This window comes from Sceloporus occidentalis, unplaced genomic scaffold, assembly GCF_023333645.1.
Source record: "Sceloporus occidentalis isolate IW3139 unplaced genomic scaffold, rSceOcc1.0.p SCAF_322, whole genome shotgun sequence".
In the NCBI taxonomy this organism is placed as follows: Eukaryota; Metazoa; Chordata; class Lepidosauria; order Squamata; family Phrynosomatidae; genus Sceloporus; species Sceloporus occidentalis.
Window position 1 is genome coordinate 284,803 of NW_028317302.1, and position 18,757 is coordinate 303,559.

General features: G+C 54.6%; 1 protein-coding gene across 6 annotated transcripts; it reads right to left on the reverse strand.

The window, feature by feature from the left end:
* Positions 1–3,704: 3,704 nt before the first annotated feature.
* On the reverse strand, positions 3,705–16,666 carry LOC149274588 (arfaptin-2-like). 6 transcript variants are annotated; one of them, XM_089505310.1, is made up of 7 exons: positions 16,568–16,666; positions 15,590–15,689; positions 7,185–7,252; positions 6,534–6,755; positions 5,286–5,443; positions 4,994–5,168; positions 3,705–3,860 (listed from the first exon to the last, which is right to left on the reverse strand). In XM_089505310.1, the coding sequence occupies exons 1-7, from the start codon at positions 16,664–16,666 to the stop codon at positions 3,705–3,707; spliced, it is 978 nt and encodes a 325-aa protein (XP_089361436.1). The 6 variants fall into 6 exon arrangements, with proteins under 6 accessions (XP_089361436.1, XP_089361433.1, XP_089361435.1 ...); XM_089505307.1 differs by having other exon boundaries at positions 5,286–5,440; positions 7,185–7,300; positions 15,581–15,689; XM_089505309.1 differs by having other exon boundaries at positions 5,301–5,443; positions 7,185–7,300; positions 15,581–15,689.
* Positions 16,667–18,757: the final 2,091 nt, after the last annotated feature.

An 18,757-nucleotide genomic window follows, 5' to 3' on the forward strand; every position in this document is an offset into this window, starting at 1 on the left:
CGCGGGCTCACTGGCAGGGACAATCACCCTAGTCTAGTTTTAGGAGGCCCGTCTTAGGCCGCTAGCTGTGCTTGATGGGAGTTGTAGTCCAGGCCACCCAGTAGCGGTCTGTATGTCCTGCGTTAGCGTCTCCAAGCTCCGTGTCTCAGGACTATAAAGCGAGACTCGAGTTTTACGGCTTGTGTGGGACTCGCGCCGCGTTTATCCGATGGCGTTTACAGCCCAATAACTTCTTTTACTCCGAGTTTTCTTTGTGTTTAGTGCTTTGTTCTGCGCTGAGTCTTCAGCTATAAATCCCGTGGATTAACATCACTTTACATCGAGGACAGACTCTACTCCGGGTGCATCGAGTATATTCGCCTATAGAGCCCCTATGCCATCCATCGCCAACCCAACCCTAACCTCTACCCTCTCCCTATGCTCTGGGGTCTCCTGCCCCGTTCTGTCAGACTGCACCCTACTTACTCTAACTTGAAACCCACCTGTCAGAGGAGCTTACAATCTATCGTCCTAATACCTTCAGCCAGCATCCTGAAAAAACCCTCCCCCTCGCTACAATCACATCATCCTCAGCCAAGAAGCACCTCGCCTTCTGTCTCATTCCCCCTCAACCTCCTAATAGATTGTAAGCTCCTAGGGGCAGGACCCCTCTTCTCCTACGTTTGTGTTACTGTCACCGTTGTAGTGTCATTGTTGTTGTAACGTCGCTGTGGAATGTACCGAAGATCTCGGTGGGATATTCTTCCCGCGTGGCAGACCGCTTCCCCCATCGGCCCGTTTGCCTGGCGCTACACATCCTCAGAAAGGTAGAGCGGCGGAATGTGACATCATCTCCTGGCAACCTGCGCTTAGTCCGGCAGCCGTGCAGAGTGCAGCACTATTACCCTGCCGGGTGCGCCATCAATAACACGTAACAATCTAATGCCGAGGTGAGAAGACGGGTAACGTAACGAAGAGGTGCCCTCAGCTCTGGGATGCAAGCATCATGCTGAAGACCCCCCGTACGTTACGGCTTCATGGTGAGGACCCCCCGTACGTTACGGCTTCATGCTGAAGACCCTCCGTACGTTACGGCATCATGCTGAAGACCCCCCCGTATGTTACGGCATCATGCTGAAGACCCCCCGTATGTTACGGCATCATGCTGAAGACCCCCAGTACGTTACGGCATCATGCTGAAGACCCTCTGTACCCTACGGCATCATGCTGAAGACCCTCTGTACCCTACGGCATCATGCTGAAGACCCCCCCGTATGTTACGGCATCATGCTGAAGACCCCCGTATGTTACGGCATCATGCCGAAGACCCCCATTACGTTACGGCATCATGCTGAAGACTCTCTGTACCCTATGGCATCATGCTGAAGACCCCCAGTACGTTACGGCATCATGCTGAAGACCCCCCCGTATGTTACGGCATCATGCTGAAGACCCCCCGTATGTTACGGCATCATGCTGAAGACCCCCAGTACGTTACGGCATCATGCTGAAGACCCTCTGTACCCTACGGCATCATGCTGAAGACCCTCTGTACCCTACGGCATCATGCTGAAGACCCCCCCGTATGTTACGGCATCATGCCGAAGACCCCCAGTACGTTACGGCATCATGCTGAAGACTCTCTGTACCCTATGGCATCATGCTGAAGACCCCCAGTACGTTACGGCATCATGCTGAAGACCCCCCCGTATGTTACGGCATCATGCTGAAGACCCCCTGTACGTTGCAGTAACGCTTTATTATTTGGTCACTGATTGAACTTTGTTTCCAGTAAATCCCAGTAACCAGTGAGGTTATACTGGAGTCTCCTGGAGTTGGTCATCCATCCAAGAATGGGAACGCAGAGCCCTCTGGTGGCCACGCTCCAGACTATTTGTCAGAACATAAAAATATTCTGAAGTCACCTGTATTCAAGCAGGGATCCCAGCTGTGATATAGCTGACCCTGAGTATGTAACAAACACATCTGGCGCTAACTATGGCTTAGGGTCCATAGGGAAGATCTCACAGATCAGAAGATGTATTCCAGTTTCCATAGCAACCCACATTGTTTGGCCCCCAGTTCAAGACCAGAGACAACGCGCCATTAAGTTCTTTATTATTACCCTGATTTACAGAAATGTTCCCGGAACCGGATTCTTATCAATACGCAGCAACGATGGGACTGCCCCGGGAGAAGCTCATCAGGTTAACCTCACCACAGGCAGAAAACAGCGACTCACGGTTCTACCTCCACCAGCCAATCCCACGGGTATCTGCCCCAGGAGAAAAGCGGCCAATCCAAGGGAACCCAGCCTATCGCAGTGATCTCCACGCCCAGGAGATACCGGCCAATCACATGAACCCCCCAGGAGAAACCAGCAAAGCCCAGGCCTGTAAAGAACCCCCCGGGGAAGCCCCCTCGCTGCTGCAGAAATACACAAAAGCAGCAGAGCCGACTCTTCCCATTTCTCCCGTCTTCGCGGCCCCCGGGCTGTGAGCGTCGAGCCAGCAAACCATCTAAACCCGAGACGGAGGAAGGAGACGCCAGCAGCGGGAGAAACACGATAACTGTGCCCCGGCTCCTCCCGTATACATGTGTCCGCCACGTAGCGCTTTTCCCCCGACACATATGTAATCCGGGTTTTACTATTATTGCTCCGTTTCACCCGACAATGATTTATATTCTTCCCAGCCGGTCAGGTTTCAGGCGTTTCTCCGTCGGACTCGAGCCGCGCCGGGGGGCTTCATGCAGCATTAAGACAGCGAGAGACCCCAGAAAATACAATCTGTATCCCGTATGTTAATGCGTCCTCTGCCGCGTTATCACCATTTAGAGGATTCTCCCCTGCGTGGTGCACCTCGGTTTACCCCCTGGGCTCACTTGGTACAAATCGTGTCAGTGTCAAGCAGGGACTCGCCCCAAATTAGCCTTCAACCACCCCCAAAAGTCTGCCCGGCCACGCTCTTCAGCTAGAAAACACACATGTGCCAGAGCCAGCAGCCACGCTCAGACAGGGTCAGGAGTGTAATGCGGAACAGTAATTTGGGCATTTGGTACCCAGGGGCAAAGGGTCCGGGCCCGCACAGAGCGTTACATCTGGAGTTGCAGAAAGCGTGACCCTCACCTGGCACTGCCTGGGGCAGATACCCCTCTCACCCCGTGTTAAGGTCAGAGGCAGGAGCGTTATGTCGAGGAGCTACATTTAGAAACACAAGGAGTTGGATGAAGCGATAGGACAGCGGTAAATCCTGCGGCGTAACCACGGCTCTAGATCTCAGCGGGTCCGGATCTCTAGTCCAAGCGCAGGGACGCGGGGTAATATCCAGGGGCCGGAGGCAGTTGAGTTCCTAAAGGAGGCGTTGGAGGTGTGCGAGGGGTTGTGGGAGTTGGGTGAGGGGTGAGATGATCTGCATGTCCCTTCTGGACAGGGAGGCGCTGGACCTTATAATGGAGTTCACTGGGACCTGTGACCCTCCGCTCACACTACAACACGTAACAGGGACACACATCGACACATTCGTTAACACAACTATATCACACGTTGTGTGCGCACCGACACGTACCATCCCACGCACATTCTCCCCGCCACGTACTCACACTGTCACACCACATATACACATATGTAACATGCTTACAGACTGGAGTGTTTCTGCCTCTCGCATATAAATAAAAACACAGACATGCGCAGCGGCTCCACGCCCCCCGTCTGCCCGTCCGGTGGCTCACTGCTCCTCCAGCCAGGACGGCTTGTCGCTGGCTGCGCTGCTCAGTTTGATGTTGAATTGCTGCAGAGAAGCCTCTAACTGCTGCTGGTTGCCAGCGAAGTAGGACGAGATGGCGTTATGGAAGAGGAGCAGCTGTTTGTGCATCACCTTCACCTGCAGGGATAGAGAGAACGCAAGCTTTACACATTATTTATGCCAGCTGGAATCCAACGACTGGACTCACGCACATTCAGGAGGACCGGGGTCCACCAACCTACGGCACGCACATTCAGGAGGACCAGGGGTCCATCGACCTGACGCACGCACATTCAGGAGGACCGGGGTCCACCGACCTACGGCACGCACATTCAGGAGGACCGGGGTCCACCGACCTACGGCACGCACTTTCAGGAGGACCGGGATCCATCGACCTACGGCACGGACATTCAGGAGGACCGGGATCCATCAACCTGACGCATGCACATACAGGAGGACCGGGGTCCATCAACCTGACGCACGCACATTCAGGAGGACAGGGATCCACCGACCTACGGCATGCACATTCAGGAGGACCGTGATCCAACAACCTGACGCACGCGCATTCAGGAGGACTGGGGGTCCATCGACCTGACGCACGCACATTCAGGAGGACCGGGATCCATCGACCTGACGCATGCACATTCAGGAGGACCGGGATCCACCGACCTACGGCATGCACATTTAGGAGGACCGGGTGTCCATCGACCTGACGCATGCACATTCAGGCGGACTGGCATCCATCAATCTGATGCACGCACATTCAGGAGGACGGGGGTCCATCGACCTGATGCACGCACATTCAGGAGGACGGGGGTCCATCGACCTGATGCACGCGCATTCAGGAGGACCGGGGTCCATCGACCTGATGCACGCACATTCGGGAGGACCGTGGTCCATCGACCTGATGCACGCACATTCGGGAGGACCGTGGTCCATCGACCTGATGCACGCACATTCAGGAGGACCGTGGTCCATCGACCTGACGCACGCACATTCAGGAGGACCGTGGTCCATCGACCTGACGCACGCACATTCAGGAGGACCGGGGTCCATCGACCTGACGCACGCATATTCAGGAGGACCGGGGTCCATCGACCTGACGCACGCACATTCAGGAGGACTGGGATCGATCGACCTGACGCACGCACAAGAACTGGGATCCATGGCTCTGTGGTGTGCAAACTCTGGGGCAGAATTGTGGGGGCCCTGATGCTGGGGTATCAGAGGCTTGCGGAGAAGGGGTATGTATCTCGGTGGTGTTTTCTTGCCTTGTTCTCCTGTAGAAAGCGCAGTTTGATGGTTACGTCTCCCCGAAGTTTCTCGTATTTGTTGCGATGGATCTGGAAGTTTTGCTGTGCAATTTCCATGCGGCACAGGGTGGCCGCGTCCCGGGGGCCCAAACTCAGTTCTTCCAGGTCAGCTCTGTAGGCATCGTACTCCAGCCTGACAGTCAAAAAACACGGCTTATACAGAGATAAACGACGTGCCGGGGTCCCGAGATCTCACGCTGACCCACCACTGTAGATACAAAGCTGGCATGCCCCCCCCCCCGACACTTACCTGGCCGTCTCGTACTGTTTGACAGTCATCAAGGTGTCTTCCATGGTCTTGTTAATCAGGGTGTTGATACTCGACACAAAGAAATTAACGGCTCCAAGAAGCGTCTCTCCATTCTTACAGAGGAGCTTCTGGGTCTCAGCGTTATACCCAAACTCCTCCTGCAGCAACAGAGGGGTCCAAAGCCAGGTCAGGTAAGAGAAGTTCAAAAACAAGTCCACATGCAGAATAATATTACATCAGCCTGAGCGTGCGTCGCGTGTGGCCCTTGGGCACGACTCCCACTCACTCCAGCGTGACTGTGAGGGCCACAAACGACAGGGCAGGGGTAGCATGTAATGGCAGAGAAGTCAGGGTGTATGGAGAGGATGGAGAGCCCGTCAGAGAAGTCAGGGTGTGTGGAGAGGATGGAGAGCCCGTCAGAGAAGTCAGGGTGTGTGGAGAGGATGGAGAGCCCGTCAGAGAAGTCAGGGTGTGTGGAGAGGATGGAGAGCCCGTCAGAGAAGTCAGGGTGTGTGGAGAGGATGGAGAGCCCGTCAGAGAAGTCAGGGTGTGTGGAGAGGATGGAGAGCCCGTCAGAGAAGTCAGGGTGTGTGGAGAGGATGGAGAGCCCGTCAGAGAAGTCAGGGTGTGTGGAGAGGATGGAGAGCCCGTCAGAGAAGTCAGGGTGTGTGGAGAGGATGGAGAGCCCGTCAGAGAAGTCAGGGTGTGTGGAGAGGATGGAGAGCCCGTCAGAGAAGTCAGGGTGTGTGGAGAGGATGGAGAGCCCGTCAGAGAAGTCAGGGTGTGTGGAGAGGATGGAGAGCCCGTCAGAGAAGTCAGGGTGTCTGGAGAGGATGGAGAGCCCGTCAGAGAAGTCAGGGTGTATGGAGAGGATGGAGAGCCCGTCAGAGAAGTCAGGGTGTATGGAGAGGATGGAGAGCCCGTCAGAGAAGTCAGGGTGTATGGAGAGGATGGAGAGCCCGTCAGAGAAGTCAGGGTGTCTGGAGAGGATGGAGAGCCCGTCAGAGAAGTCAGGGTGTCTGGAGAGGATGGAGAGCCCGTCAGAGAAGTCAGGGTGTCTGGAGAGGATGGAGAGCCCGTCAGAGAAGTCAGGGTGTCTGGAGAGGATGGAGAGCCCGTCAGAGAAGTCAGGGTGTCTGGAGAGGATGGAAAGCCCGTCACAGAGAAGCCAGGGTGTCTGGAGAGGATGGAGAGCCCATCAGAGCTGGGTGTCTGGAGCGGAGGATGGGAGCACGGAGAGCGACATACCTGCAGCTCCGGGGATTTCTGACTCAGGTCGGAGAAAGCGTCTCCTAACGCCCTCTGGGTCTGCACCAGGTTGTAGAAGTGAGCGGTCATGGATCGTGCGAGCTGCAGGACTCCCTCGTACTTGTGCTTCGTGTCCCTCAACAGTTCAATTTGTGTTTCGAGCTCCAGATCCACAGTACGGGAGCCCCGGCCGAAGCGCTCGGAGATCAGCTGCTTCGTGCACTGTGTAAAGACATCACGGGAGGTCAGGGGGACGTATAGAAGATAAACGCGGCCCAGGAGAGATCAGGACGGCCAGCCAAAGGCGGAAGAACAGATGGAGGAATCAAAAGGCGGAAGGTGTGCGAGGGCCCCGGCAGCGGGTGGTAGTGAGGATGACACAAAAACAGTAAATACTGGATCTAACCAGGACTGGGAACCAGAGAACCAACTGGGATGGGTCTAAAGTATATAAAGTATATAAAGAGAGGGTACCGTATAGGGCCAGCGTCTAGGCACTCGACACAGTCTGGAAGAGCCACTACGGATGGTTCCAGAAAGGGCAGAAGATTCATCCAATAAGACAGAAGGTGAAAGTCTGGGGGTCTAACGTGCTGGGTGGAAGGATGTAAATAAGGTCTACATGTCTGCATAACGTGCCGGAAATCTTACTTTATATGTGTTTATTCCCCATTTCTTCACAAGATCAAATTTTTCCACCGCCAAACCTCGTGAAAGTTCTTCTGAGGTCATAGATGGATGCGAGGAGCCCGGCTGGGAGAGAGGTCCTACGGGACAAGAGAGATCCGATGTAACAGCAAACCTGGAACACGTCCCCTATAGAATAAGAGACCCCCGGTACTATCAGACCGCTGAAACACGTCCCCTATAGAACAAGAGACCCCCCGGTACTATCAGACCACTGAAACACGTCCCCTATAGAACGAGACCCCCCGGTACTATCAGACCGCTGAAACACCCTCCGTATAGAACAAGAGACCCTGGGGGGGTCGCTATTCAGTAATACTAATGGGGGTCTCTAGAAATACTAATGGGGGGTCTCTACTAGAAATACTAATGGGGGGTCTCTACTAGAAATACTAATGGGGGGTCTCTATTTAGTAATACTAATGGGGGGGTCTCTATTTAGTAATACTAATGGGGGGTCTCTATTTAGTAATACTAATGGGGGGGTCTCTATTTAGTAATACTAATGGGGGGGGGTCACTGTGCAATGATACTACAGGCAGTTATACTAATCCAGGGGTTTTGTTACTTATACCTGAGCACGTCTCCTGATTGGCTAGTCTGCTGGCAGCTGATTGGCTGAGTGGAAATGGCGGGGTTCTGGGAGGGGTGCCATAAACAGGGAGATCGTCTAACCAGAAGAAGACGGGGAATGGTGGAAAATTGAACAATATGAAAATGTGGGGTAAGAAAATAGCAAGGGGGTAAATATTCAGGAGGGATGAGCGGGCGGAGGCGGGGGAATTAGAAATGGGTATTTGTGTTTGGGGAGAGGAGAAAGGACGGAGAGTTTGGGGATTCACAAGGAAAAGAAAAGATATGAAAAGAACGATGGAACCTCGCGATCTCCCACGTACCCTCAGCCTGTGCGGACCCTCCGGAACTGCCCCGGATCTCAGCACGGGTTTCCCGCGGAACCCAATGGTTATTAGCCAGGTGGACGCTGTGACCTGCTGGGTTCGACGCGTGGCCGGTAGCCCCGCCGACGGACTAGACGTTCACCGGATCATAGCCCTGCGGTATTAGAGTCCTCTTCGTTATAAAGGGGCCTCTGCCTGACTTATCAATTACCCAAGCACCCCTCTGCCTCTACAGGCGCCTGGTCTGCTGGGGCAGATATCTGGGGAACGGGGGCTAGTAGACACCCGGCGTACGTGTATAATCACACTGGACAATACACAAAGCGGAAGCAGCCACCACCGAGAGGGCAGCAGCCACCACCGAGAGGGCAGCAGCCACCACCGAGAGAGGAGGACAGGGGTACGAGGTTAAGAGATGCCCACAGTGCCCACGCATGCGTTATTAATAAGAAGAGATGGAAACCTTGTCCCTCTGCCGTCAGGAGTCTCGGTCCAAGGAAGTTGGGGTTAAACTGCACCGCCGGCCCTAAACGAAACCACAGAGCCGTGAAAAAGAGACGGGTAAAAGATGTGCCTCCCAGCCATGGGACTGTTACTTCGTACATTAAAGTGCTTTACGTGCCCGAGAACATCAGGCCCAACCACCCCAAGACGGGCGGATCGAAAGTATCACCGACGCAGGATGGCCTACAAATGACTCCGAGATTGGCGCTGGGGCAATAAACAAACCGGCCCCAGACCTGTCCTACGGGCACCAGCCCCAGCCCATCGTTATGTAGTTTTATCGTTATTTGGGGTGTTATTTCCCTGCGAGGGGATTTGGTCAGATGGAGGGACGGGGCGGCCCAGGTGAGATTTAATGCGGATAAACGTAAACCTATGGATTTAGGGAAAATAAATAAATGTGTAAATAAACCCTTAAATGGGGCTGCTTGGGAAATCATTAAATGAGAAGGACTTGGAAGTTATTTCAGAAAAGTTAGCGAGGAGCTCAATGTCAGGCAGCTGCTGCAAGGGCCGGTGAGATATCGTCCTTTTTATTGACCCCCCCCCCCCATGTCTCCTGTCTGGAATAGGTGGCGGGAGTTTTACGCTTTCCCACTTAGTTCAAACATAGTTAACCCTTCAGTGTATTGATTTACTTATTTATGCCTCGTTATTAATTATTATTATTGTTGTTTTCATGAATAATTATTGAGTGTTCTCCAAATTCCGGCAGAACCCATTCCTGAATACATGGCTGATGTTCCTCGGTCTCCTGACAGGAACGAGGATTTATTGATGTTGGGGTCAGAGTTTTAGGGCCTCCAAACGAAGATATTATTGCTCGGTCGGTCTGTCTGACGATTTTGTTTCTTCGCGTTCTGTCTGATATATATTATAAAACACTTGATCATATTAAGTACCCTCGGTCTCCAGAACGAGTGCCAATCGCTCATGTCACTGAAGTACCCACGGATAGAGCAGCTAGGAATAAACCGGGGGCCAAACGTCCAAAAGGTTTTTAATGAAGATTTTTGTTGAGGCCGACAAAGGACGGGGTCACTTTTCTGTGGGATATCCCTTTGTTACAGGCCTCAGTAGAAGTTAAGGTTAAGGACTGAACTACGCAGAACTAGTAGCTTCTGTTACATAAGATTTTTTTATGTTTTAAGATTAGAATGTTTTTGTATTCAGTAAAAATGATCAGCAGCTTGGCCTTGGTGATTTTCCTCTCCTGATTTTTTTATGACCGTTAGTACTATTTTTGAGGTAGCGATACGCAGGTCTAGTTACAAAACCTTTTATATATATATGCAGACCTTTGTTTATAATCTGGGGCAGACCGGGAGACTGAAGCGAGACTTCATATCGAGACTGGTATGTTTATTTTTATTTTTCATGCATATAAGCTTTAATAGCCATTCTATGTTATACTCTGTTTAATTTTGGATTTCTGTAATTTTTATTATTTTTAATAAATAAGTAATTACTATATTGAATTCTCAGTCCTTTCTTATAATTGTGCTCACGATTTCATTTATTGAATGTGAGACGAATCCACATGTATAAAATGAGATTTGGTAATTTATCACCTAGGGTGGAGAATAACCTCTTTTTAAGACATTACATGGGAGGGAAGCTGTGAATCCATCACACCTTAGTCTCTCAGACCTCCATAGGCTCCTCTACAAGTTCTCAAAAAAACAACATTTCCTAACGACAGACAATCAGCTCTTTTCTTTCCTCGTAGAGGAACATGGAGACCAAGAGGCAGCAGAGGACCGCACCATTTAAGGACCTCCTCAGGCAAGTGTATTTTCTCCTCTTTCCTTCCGGGAAAAACGGGTGACAGACGGGCCGATTCTTCCTTCCCTTTGTCTCACTTACAATCAAATGATTAACTCATATAAGGTAAACCTTTACCCCCCCGATACAGGTAATTACCCCTCACCCCTCAGTATTCAATCCTGTAGACAAATTCAAGCTCAAAGGAGCAATCTCAGAATTTCCAACACAATTGTTTACCGGTAAAGGAAGAAGGTTTCCGGAGCAGTTACCAGACTTCTGAGTCTGATGGTTTGCTAAGATTCCAGAATGGGGGAATCCATTGATGAGAGACCTCGTTTTTCCCAGGGATCGGATGGTTTGACGGCTCCAGGGACTTCACTACATGGACCAATTCTCCAGACACTTCAGTCTCCTCGACTCTCCTTTGGTCCTTTTATTATAACATTTATCTGGACAACGTTCTTCTCATCTCTCAAAGTTTAGTGCGAATAAAGCTGCGCACCGATGGACGATTCATCTTCTATCTGACTCGGGTTTTCTCATTAATTGGAATAAATCCATCTTTTGGCCGGAATAGTTGGGTTGTTATCAGCATCACTTCAAATATTTTTTCCAGGCCCCTTCCAAGTCCAAACACCTCTGAAAAGCTTTACCCAGACGACGCTCCGCTATCGATGGACACAAGAGAGGAGCTCTATGGTGGTGACAGCACGGGACAGGAGAGAGATGCTCGGCCCAACGCCAGACCTGATAAGAGTCAAATGCGAGTCTCTACGGTTGGGGAGCCCGTTGCGGTTCTCTAACCACTGGGGACAGACTTCATATTAACGGTCTGGGTTCCTCTGCCTTGAAATGCTTTACGGCGGACAGGCCGGAGGACGGACATTTCCGCAGAGATAATAAATCACTCGGGTGCCATGAGATGCAATGCTCTGGCGGACTTGGCACAAGACTTTTGGCATTTTGTCTCGCTATATCTCGAGCCGAGCAGAATACATTCCAGGTCTTTCCGCACCGTTGTGGATAGGAATTGCAGACCCCTCACGGACTTCTTTTGCGAGGACCCCTCTACAGGATCTTTTTACTTCAAGTTGAAATCACCAATTGCTGAAGTTTTTCAGCTGGTGTTCGGATCCAGAGGTGACAGAGTTGCTTTCCACCTTTCTTCAATTCTTCTGGAATCGACCATGGACGTCCCATGCCTAATTCAACCTTTTACCGGCATTGGATCCATTAGCTGATCCTCCTCAGACGATCATTTTGGACAATGATGGCAGGGCTCGTATCGGGGGTTACAGCCTAACCGGAAAACTTTCAGGATCGGCTATCATCCTCTTACCGCCGGAGCTTCAGACAACAAGTCCCATTATGCACCGGCCCAGTCTATCGCCTTGTATTGCAAAGATTTAACGCCACAGCCTACACGACGCGCGAATAAACCAAGTCCAGCACGCTCCACCCTAAACCTCCGCTTACAGCCTACACGACGCGTGAATAAACCGAGCCCGGCTCGCTCCACGCTAAACCTCCGCTTACAGCCTACACGACGCGTGAATAAACCGAGCCCGGCACGCTCCACGCTAAACCTCCGCTTACAGCCTACACGACGCGTGAATAAACCGAGCCCGGCGCGCTCCAGGCTAAACCTCCGCTTACAGCCTACACGACGCGTGAATAAACCGAGCCCGGCACGCTCCACGCTAAACCTCCGCTTACAGCCTACACGACGCGTGAATAAACCGTGCCCGGCACGCTCCACGCTAAACCTCCGCTTACAGCCTACACGACGCGTGAATAAACCGAGCCCGGCGCGCTCCAGGCTAAACCTCCGCTTACAGCCTACACGATGCGTGAATAAACCGAGCCCGGCGCGCCCCACGCTAAACCTCCGCTTACAGCCTACACGACGCGTGAATAAACCGAGCCCGGCGCGCTCCACCTCCGCTTACAGCCTACACGACGCGTGAATAAACCGAGCCCGGCGCGCTCCACGCTAAACCTCCGCTTACTGCCTACACGACGCGTGAATAAACTGAGCCCGGCGCGCTCCACGCTAAACCTCCGCTTACAGCCTACCCGATGCGTGAATAAACCGAGCCCGGCGCGCTCCACGCTAAACCTCCGCTTACAGCCTACACGACGCGTGAATAAACTGAGCCCGGCACGCTCCACCTCCGCTTACAGCCTACACGACGCGTGAATAAACCGAGCCCGGCTCGCTCCACGCTAAACCTCCGCTTACAGCCTACACGACGCGTGAATAAACCGAGCCCGGCTCGCTCCACGCTAAACCTCCGCTTACAGCCTACACGACGCGTGAATAAACCGAGCCCGGCGCGCTCCACGCTAAACCTCCGCTTACAGCCTACACGACGCGTGAATAAACCGAGCCCGGCGCGCTCCACGCTAAACCTCCGTTTACAGCCTACACGATGCGTGAATAAACCGAGCCCGGCGCGCTCCACGCTAAACCTCCGCTTACAGCCTACACGACGCGTGAATAAACCGAGCCCGGCGCGCTCCACGCTAAACCTCCGCTTACAGCCTACACGACGCGTGAATAAACCGAGCCCGGCGCGCGCCACGCTAAACCTCCGCTTACAGCCTACACGACGCGTGAATAAACCGAGCCCGGCGCGCTCCACGCTAAACCTCCGCTTACAGCCTACACGACGCGTGAATAAACTGAGCCCGGCGCGCTCCACGCTAAACCTCCGCTTACAGCCTACACGACGCGTGAATAAACCGAGCCCGGCTCGCTCCACGCTAAACCTCCGCTTACAGCCTACACGACGCGTGAATAAACCGAGCCCGGCGCGCTCCAGGCTAAACCTCCGCTTACAGCCTACACGACGCGTGAATAAACCGAGCCCGGCACGCTCCACCCTAAACCTCCGCTTACAGCCTACACGACGCGTGAATAAACCGAGCCCGGCTCGCTCCACGCTAAACCTCCGCTTACAGCCTACACGACGCGTGAATAAACCGAGCCCGGCGCGCTCCACGCTAAACCTCCGCTTACAGCCTACACGACGCGTGAATAAACCGAGCCCGGCGCGCTCCACGCTAAACCTCCGTTTACAGCCTACACGACGCGTGAATAAACCGAGCCCGGCGCGCTCCACGCTAAACCTCCGCTTACAGCCTACACGACGCGTGAATAAACCGAGCCCGGCGCGCTCCACGCTAAACCTCCGCTTACAGCCTACACGACGCGTGAATAAACTGAGCCCGGCACGCTCCACCTCCGCTTACAGCCTACACGACGCGTGAATAAACCGAGCCCGGCTCGCTCCACGCTAAACCTCCGCTTACAGCCTACCCGATGCGTGAATAAACCGAGCCCGGCGCGCTCCACGCTAAACCTCCGCTTACAGCCTACACGACGCGTGAATAAACTGAGCCCGGCACGCCCCACCTCCGCTTACAGCCTACACGACGCGTGAATAAACCGAGCCCGGCTCGCTCCACGCTAAACCTCCGCTTACAGCCTACACGACGCGTGAATAAACCGAGCCCGGCGCGCTCCAGGCTAAACCTCCGCTTACAGCCTACACGACGCGTGAATAAACCGAGCCCGGCACGCTCCACCCTAAACCTCCGCTTACAGCCTACACGACGCGTGAATAAACCGAGCCCGGCTCGCTCCACGCTAAACCTCCGCTTACAGCCTACACGACGCGTGAATAAACCGAGCCCGGCGCGCTCCACGCTAAACCTCCGCTTACAGCCTACACGACGCGTGAATAAACCGAGCCCGGCGCGCTCCACCCTAAACCTCCGCTTACAGCCTACACGACGCGTGAATAAACCGAGCCCGGCGCGCTCCACCTCCGCTTACAGCCTACACGACGCGTGAATAAACCGAGCCCGGCTCGCTCCACGCTAAACCTCCGCTTACAGCCTACACGACGCGTGAATAAACCGAGCCCGGCACGCTCCACGCTAAACCTCCGCTTACAGCCTACACGACGCGTGAATAAACCGAGCCCGGCGCGCTCCACGCTATACCTCCGCTTACAGCCTACACGACGCGTGAATAAACCGAGCCCGGCGCGCTCCACGCTAAACCTCCGCTTACAGCCTACACGACGCGTGAATAAACCGAGCCCGGCGCGCTCCACGCTAAACCTCCGCTTACAGCCTACACGACGCGTGAATAAACCGAGCCCGGCGCGCTCCACGCTAAACCTCCGCTTACAGCCTACACGACGCGTGAATAAACCGAGCCCGGCGCGCTCCACGCTATACCTCCGCTTACAGCCTACACGACGCGTGAATAAACCGAGCCCGGCGCGCTCCACGCTAAACCTCCGCTTACAGCCTACACGACGCGTGAATAAACCGAGCCCGGCGCGCTCCACGCTAAACCTCCGCTTACAGCCTACACGACGCGTGAATAAACCGAGCCCGGCGCGCTCCACGCTAAGCCTCCGCTTACTCAGACCTGCACCTGACGGCGAGAAACGCGCTGAGCCGGCTTCATTCGCGTTTCATGTACGCGGCTAATTGGGCTAAGTTTTGGGGGACCCGTTCCTCATACATCAGCCTCTGTTATCTGTTTATTATATCCGGCTTCACGGTAGTGTAACAGGAGCCTATAAAGGGGGCTCACAGAGAGACGGGGGCCACGGAACGCAGTCATTTATAAATAATAATAAAGAATATTCCTAACCAAACCCTTTTAGAAGCGGTTTCCGTCCCTTCAGTAACTCCTGCAGCGTAAGAGTGCCTTGTCTTCTATTAATGAGCCATTTGCCTATCCTGTCCGTGTCACTGCAATAACCGCTAGTACTTACGCTGGTAGGCTGCTCCACTTATCCACTACCCTCACAACATCTGCTGCTATGAGATCATCTACTCCAGCATCTCTTAATTTTGGAGGAATTAACCCATTTTTACAGCTGTTGCAGGAAAAGAGACCTTTGTCTCAAAATATTCACCAAGATGAAGCCTTTTTTTCCCCAAGAGGCAGAAAAAGTAACGTCCTTACGGCCCAAACGGACAGCCTTTCATTAAAAGGAGTCAATTCCAAACATTTCAAACACAAGCCAATGAAAACGCCTCAAAAACCAGCCGCGGGAGCGGAAGCCCTAAAGTCAAGTCGGGGAAATACTGCGTGATAAGTGATAAGAACGGACGGCGTGCCACAGACACGGAGCACCCCGCGCCTGCGCCTCCGTTAGTTACCTTTTAAGCTCCCAGTCGGAATGATCCCTTCAGTGGTCCCTCCATATCCGCCCGACACTATACTCGTCTCGTTCAGGTTGGGTCCGGAGACCATCACTTGCTGCAGATCCTGGAGGAGAAAGGGTTAAAAGAAAAGTGAGAAATCAGATATCGGGTGACGGGGCAAATAGAGCGGACGCTCCGGGGCAGAAGAACTGGAGGCTTGGGAGAGACAAGGAATTGGAGGCCAGGGGATAGTGGGGTGGTAGGGGATAGTATGGGGAATATGGAGGACCATGTATAATATATAGTTAAATCAGTGAAGTGCCCTGTATAGTGTATAGTTAAATCAGTGATAATTGTCTTAAGCTGTCGGGTCATGGAGCAGGTCAGGGTGTAGAGGTGTCGTGGAGCGGTTGGGTCAGGGTGTAGAGGTGTCGTGGAGCGGTTGGGTCAGGGTGTAGAGGTGTCGTGGAGCGGTGGGGTCAGCGTGTAGAGGTGTCGTGGAGCGGTGGGGTCAGCGTGTAGAGGTGTCGTGGAGCGGTGGGGTCAGCGTGTAGAGGTGTCGTGGAGCGGTGGGGTCAGGGTGCAGAGGTGTCGTGGAGCGGTGGGGTAAGGGTGCAGAGGTGTTGTTGAGCGGTGGGGTCAGGGTGAAGAGGTGTCGTGGAGCGGTGGGGTCAGGGTGCAGAGGTGTCGTGGAGCGGTGGGGTCAGGGTGCAGAGGTGTCGTGGAGCGGTGGGGTCAGGGTGCAGAGGTGTCGTGGAGCGGTGGGGTCAGGGTGTAGAGGTGTCGTGGAGCGGTGGGGTCAGGGTGTAGAGGTGTCGTGGAGCGGTGGGGTCAGGGTGCAGAGGTGTCGTGGAGCGGTGGGGTCAGGGTGCAGAGGTGTAGTGGAGCGGTGGGGTCAGGGTGCAGAGGTGTCGTGGAGCGGTTGGTGGATGTGAGGGAATGTATGATAGAAGCCACCGGGGTTGGAGGAACTCAGAAGTGTCGCCCGCTCTGTGCCATCACCTGCTCCAAACTCTCGTCCTCGTTGAGGGCCCCGGAGACCCCGTTGCTGCTGATTGGAATCTCCATCGTCGCAGCTTTGCTCATAATTCCTTCAGACATCGTGATCCTGGAAACAGAAAAGGCTGGTGAGGAGGACGAGAGATGAGGACGGTGCTAACCGGAGGGGGGCGAGAGATGAGGACGGTGCTAACCGGAGGGGGGCGAGAGATGAGGACGGTGCTAACCGGAGGGGGGCGAGAGATGAGGACGGTGCTAACCGGAGGGGGGCGAGAGATGAGGACGGTGCTGACCGGACGGGGGGGCAAGAGACGAGGACGGTGCTGACCGGACGGGGGGGCAAGAGACGAGGACGGTGCTGACCGGAGGGGGGCGAGAGTTGAGGACGGTGCTGACCGGAGGAGGGCGAGAGATGAGGACGGTGCTAACCGGAGGGTGGCGAGAGATGAGGACGGTGCTAACCGGAGGACGGGCGAGAGACGAGGACGGTGCTAACCGGAGGACGGGCGAGAGATGAGGACGGTGCTAACCGGAGGGAGGAGGGCGAGAGATGAGGACGGTGCTAACCGGAGGGGGGCGAGAGATGAGGACGGTGCTAACCGGAGGGGGGCGATAGATGAGGACGGTGCTAAGTGGACGGGGGGCAAGAGATGAGGACGGTGCTAAGTGGACGGGGGGCGAGAGATGAGGACGGTGCTAACGGGACGGGGGGCGAGAGATGAGGACGGTGCTAACCGGAGGAGGGCGAGAGACGAGGACGGTGCTGACCGGAGGGGGGCGAGAGTTGAGGACGGTGCTAACCGGAGGAGGGCGAGAGATGAGGACGGTGCTAACCGGAGGAGGGCGGCGAGAGATGAGGACGGTGCTAACCGGAGGTGGGCGAGAGATGAGGACGGTGCTAACCGGAGGACGGGCGAGAGATGAGGACGGTGCTAACTGGAGGAGGCCGAGAGATGAGGACGGTGCTAACCGGAGGAGGCCGAGAGATGAGGACGGTGCTAACTGGAGGGAGGAGGGCGAGAGATGAGGACGGTGCTAACCGGAGGGGGGCGAGAGATGAGGACGGTGCTAACCGGAGGGGGGCGAGAGATGAGGACGGTGCTAACCGGAGGGGGGCGAGAGATGAGGACGGTGCTAACCGGAGGGGGGCGAGAGATGAGGACGGTGCTAACCGGAGGAGGGCGAGAGATGAGGACGGTGCTAAGTGGACGGGGGGCGAGAGATGAGGACGGTGCTAAGTGGACGGGGGGCGAGAGATGAGGACGGTGCTAAGTGGACGGGGGGCGAGAGATGAGGACGGTGCTAACGGGACGGGGGGCGAGAGATGAGGACGGTGCTAACCGGAGGGGGGCGAGAGATGAGGACGGTGCTAACCGGAGGAGGGCGAGAGATGAGGACGGTGCTAACCGGAGGAGGGCGAGAGATGAGGACGGTGCTAACCGGAGGAGGGCGAGAGATGACGGTGCTAACCGGACGGGGGGCGAGAGATGAGGACGGTGCTAACCGGAGGAGGGAAGAGCGCCAACTAGAGGAAAGAGCAAAGCATTGAGGATAGAGGAGAGAGTGGTGGGCAGCGTTAAGTGGAGGGAGGAGAGCGAGGAGGACGTTGGCACTAACTGGAGGAGAGAGGAAGCCAATCGGCACGCTCGATAATTATCTGATAAACAATTGTTATTAGGAAAGGAAACGAGGGGGAGCGGATCATACTGTTGGTTTCCATGGCGATTGCCCCACAACAATTGAACCCCTAGAAACCCCTAGCAAACAGGTATCTCCAGACGCGTCTTGAGCAGCAGTGTACCTGGCGCTGCGCGGGGCATTCGCTTACTGGGTGCTCTTTTTTGGCCCTTCTCTTCTCTGGTCTGTTTTCTTTTTTTTTTCTCCTCTATTTGCCCTCATACTGCCCCCTACAGCACATTCCGCCATCTTCCCACAATTCTGCCCTCCCTCTGTCCGTCCGTCCGTCCCTGCCCCTCTCCCACCTGCCCCTGTGCTGTCAAAATATATAACCCCTTCCCCTTCCCCTGACCCGTTTATACTTTAACCTCTCACCCAGTAGAGGGCACTGACCTTTGTTAACCCTTCACACCCCGCTGAGTCCAAATCTTTCTCCCCCTCGCCTAATCCTGCCCCCCCCCGCGCTTCTCTCTCTGTTCCCTCCTCTATCCACGGAGCTCTCTATCCCCCAATCTA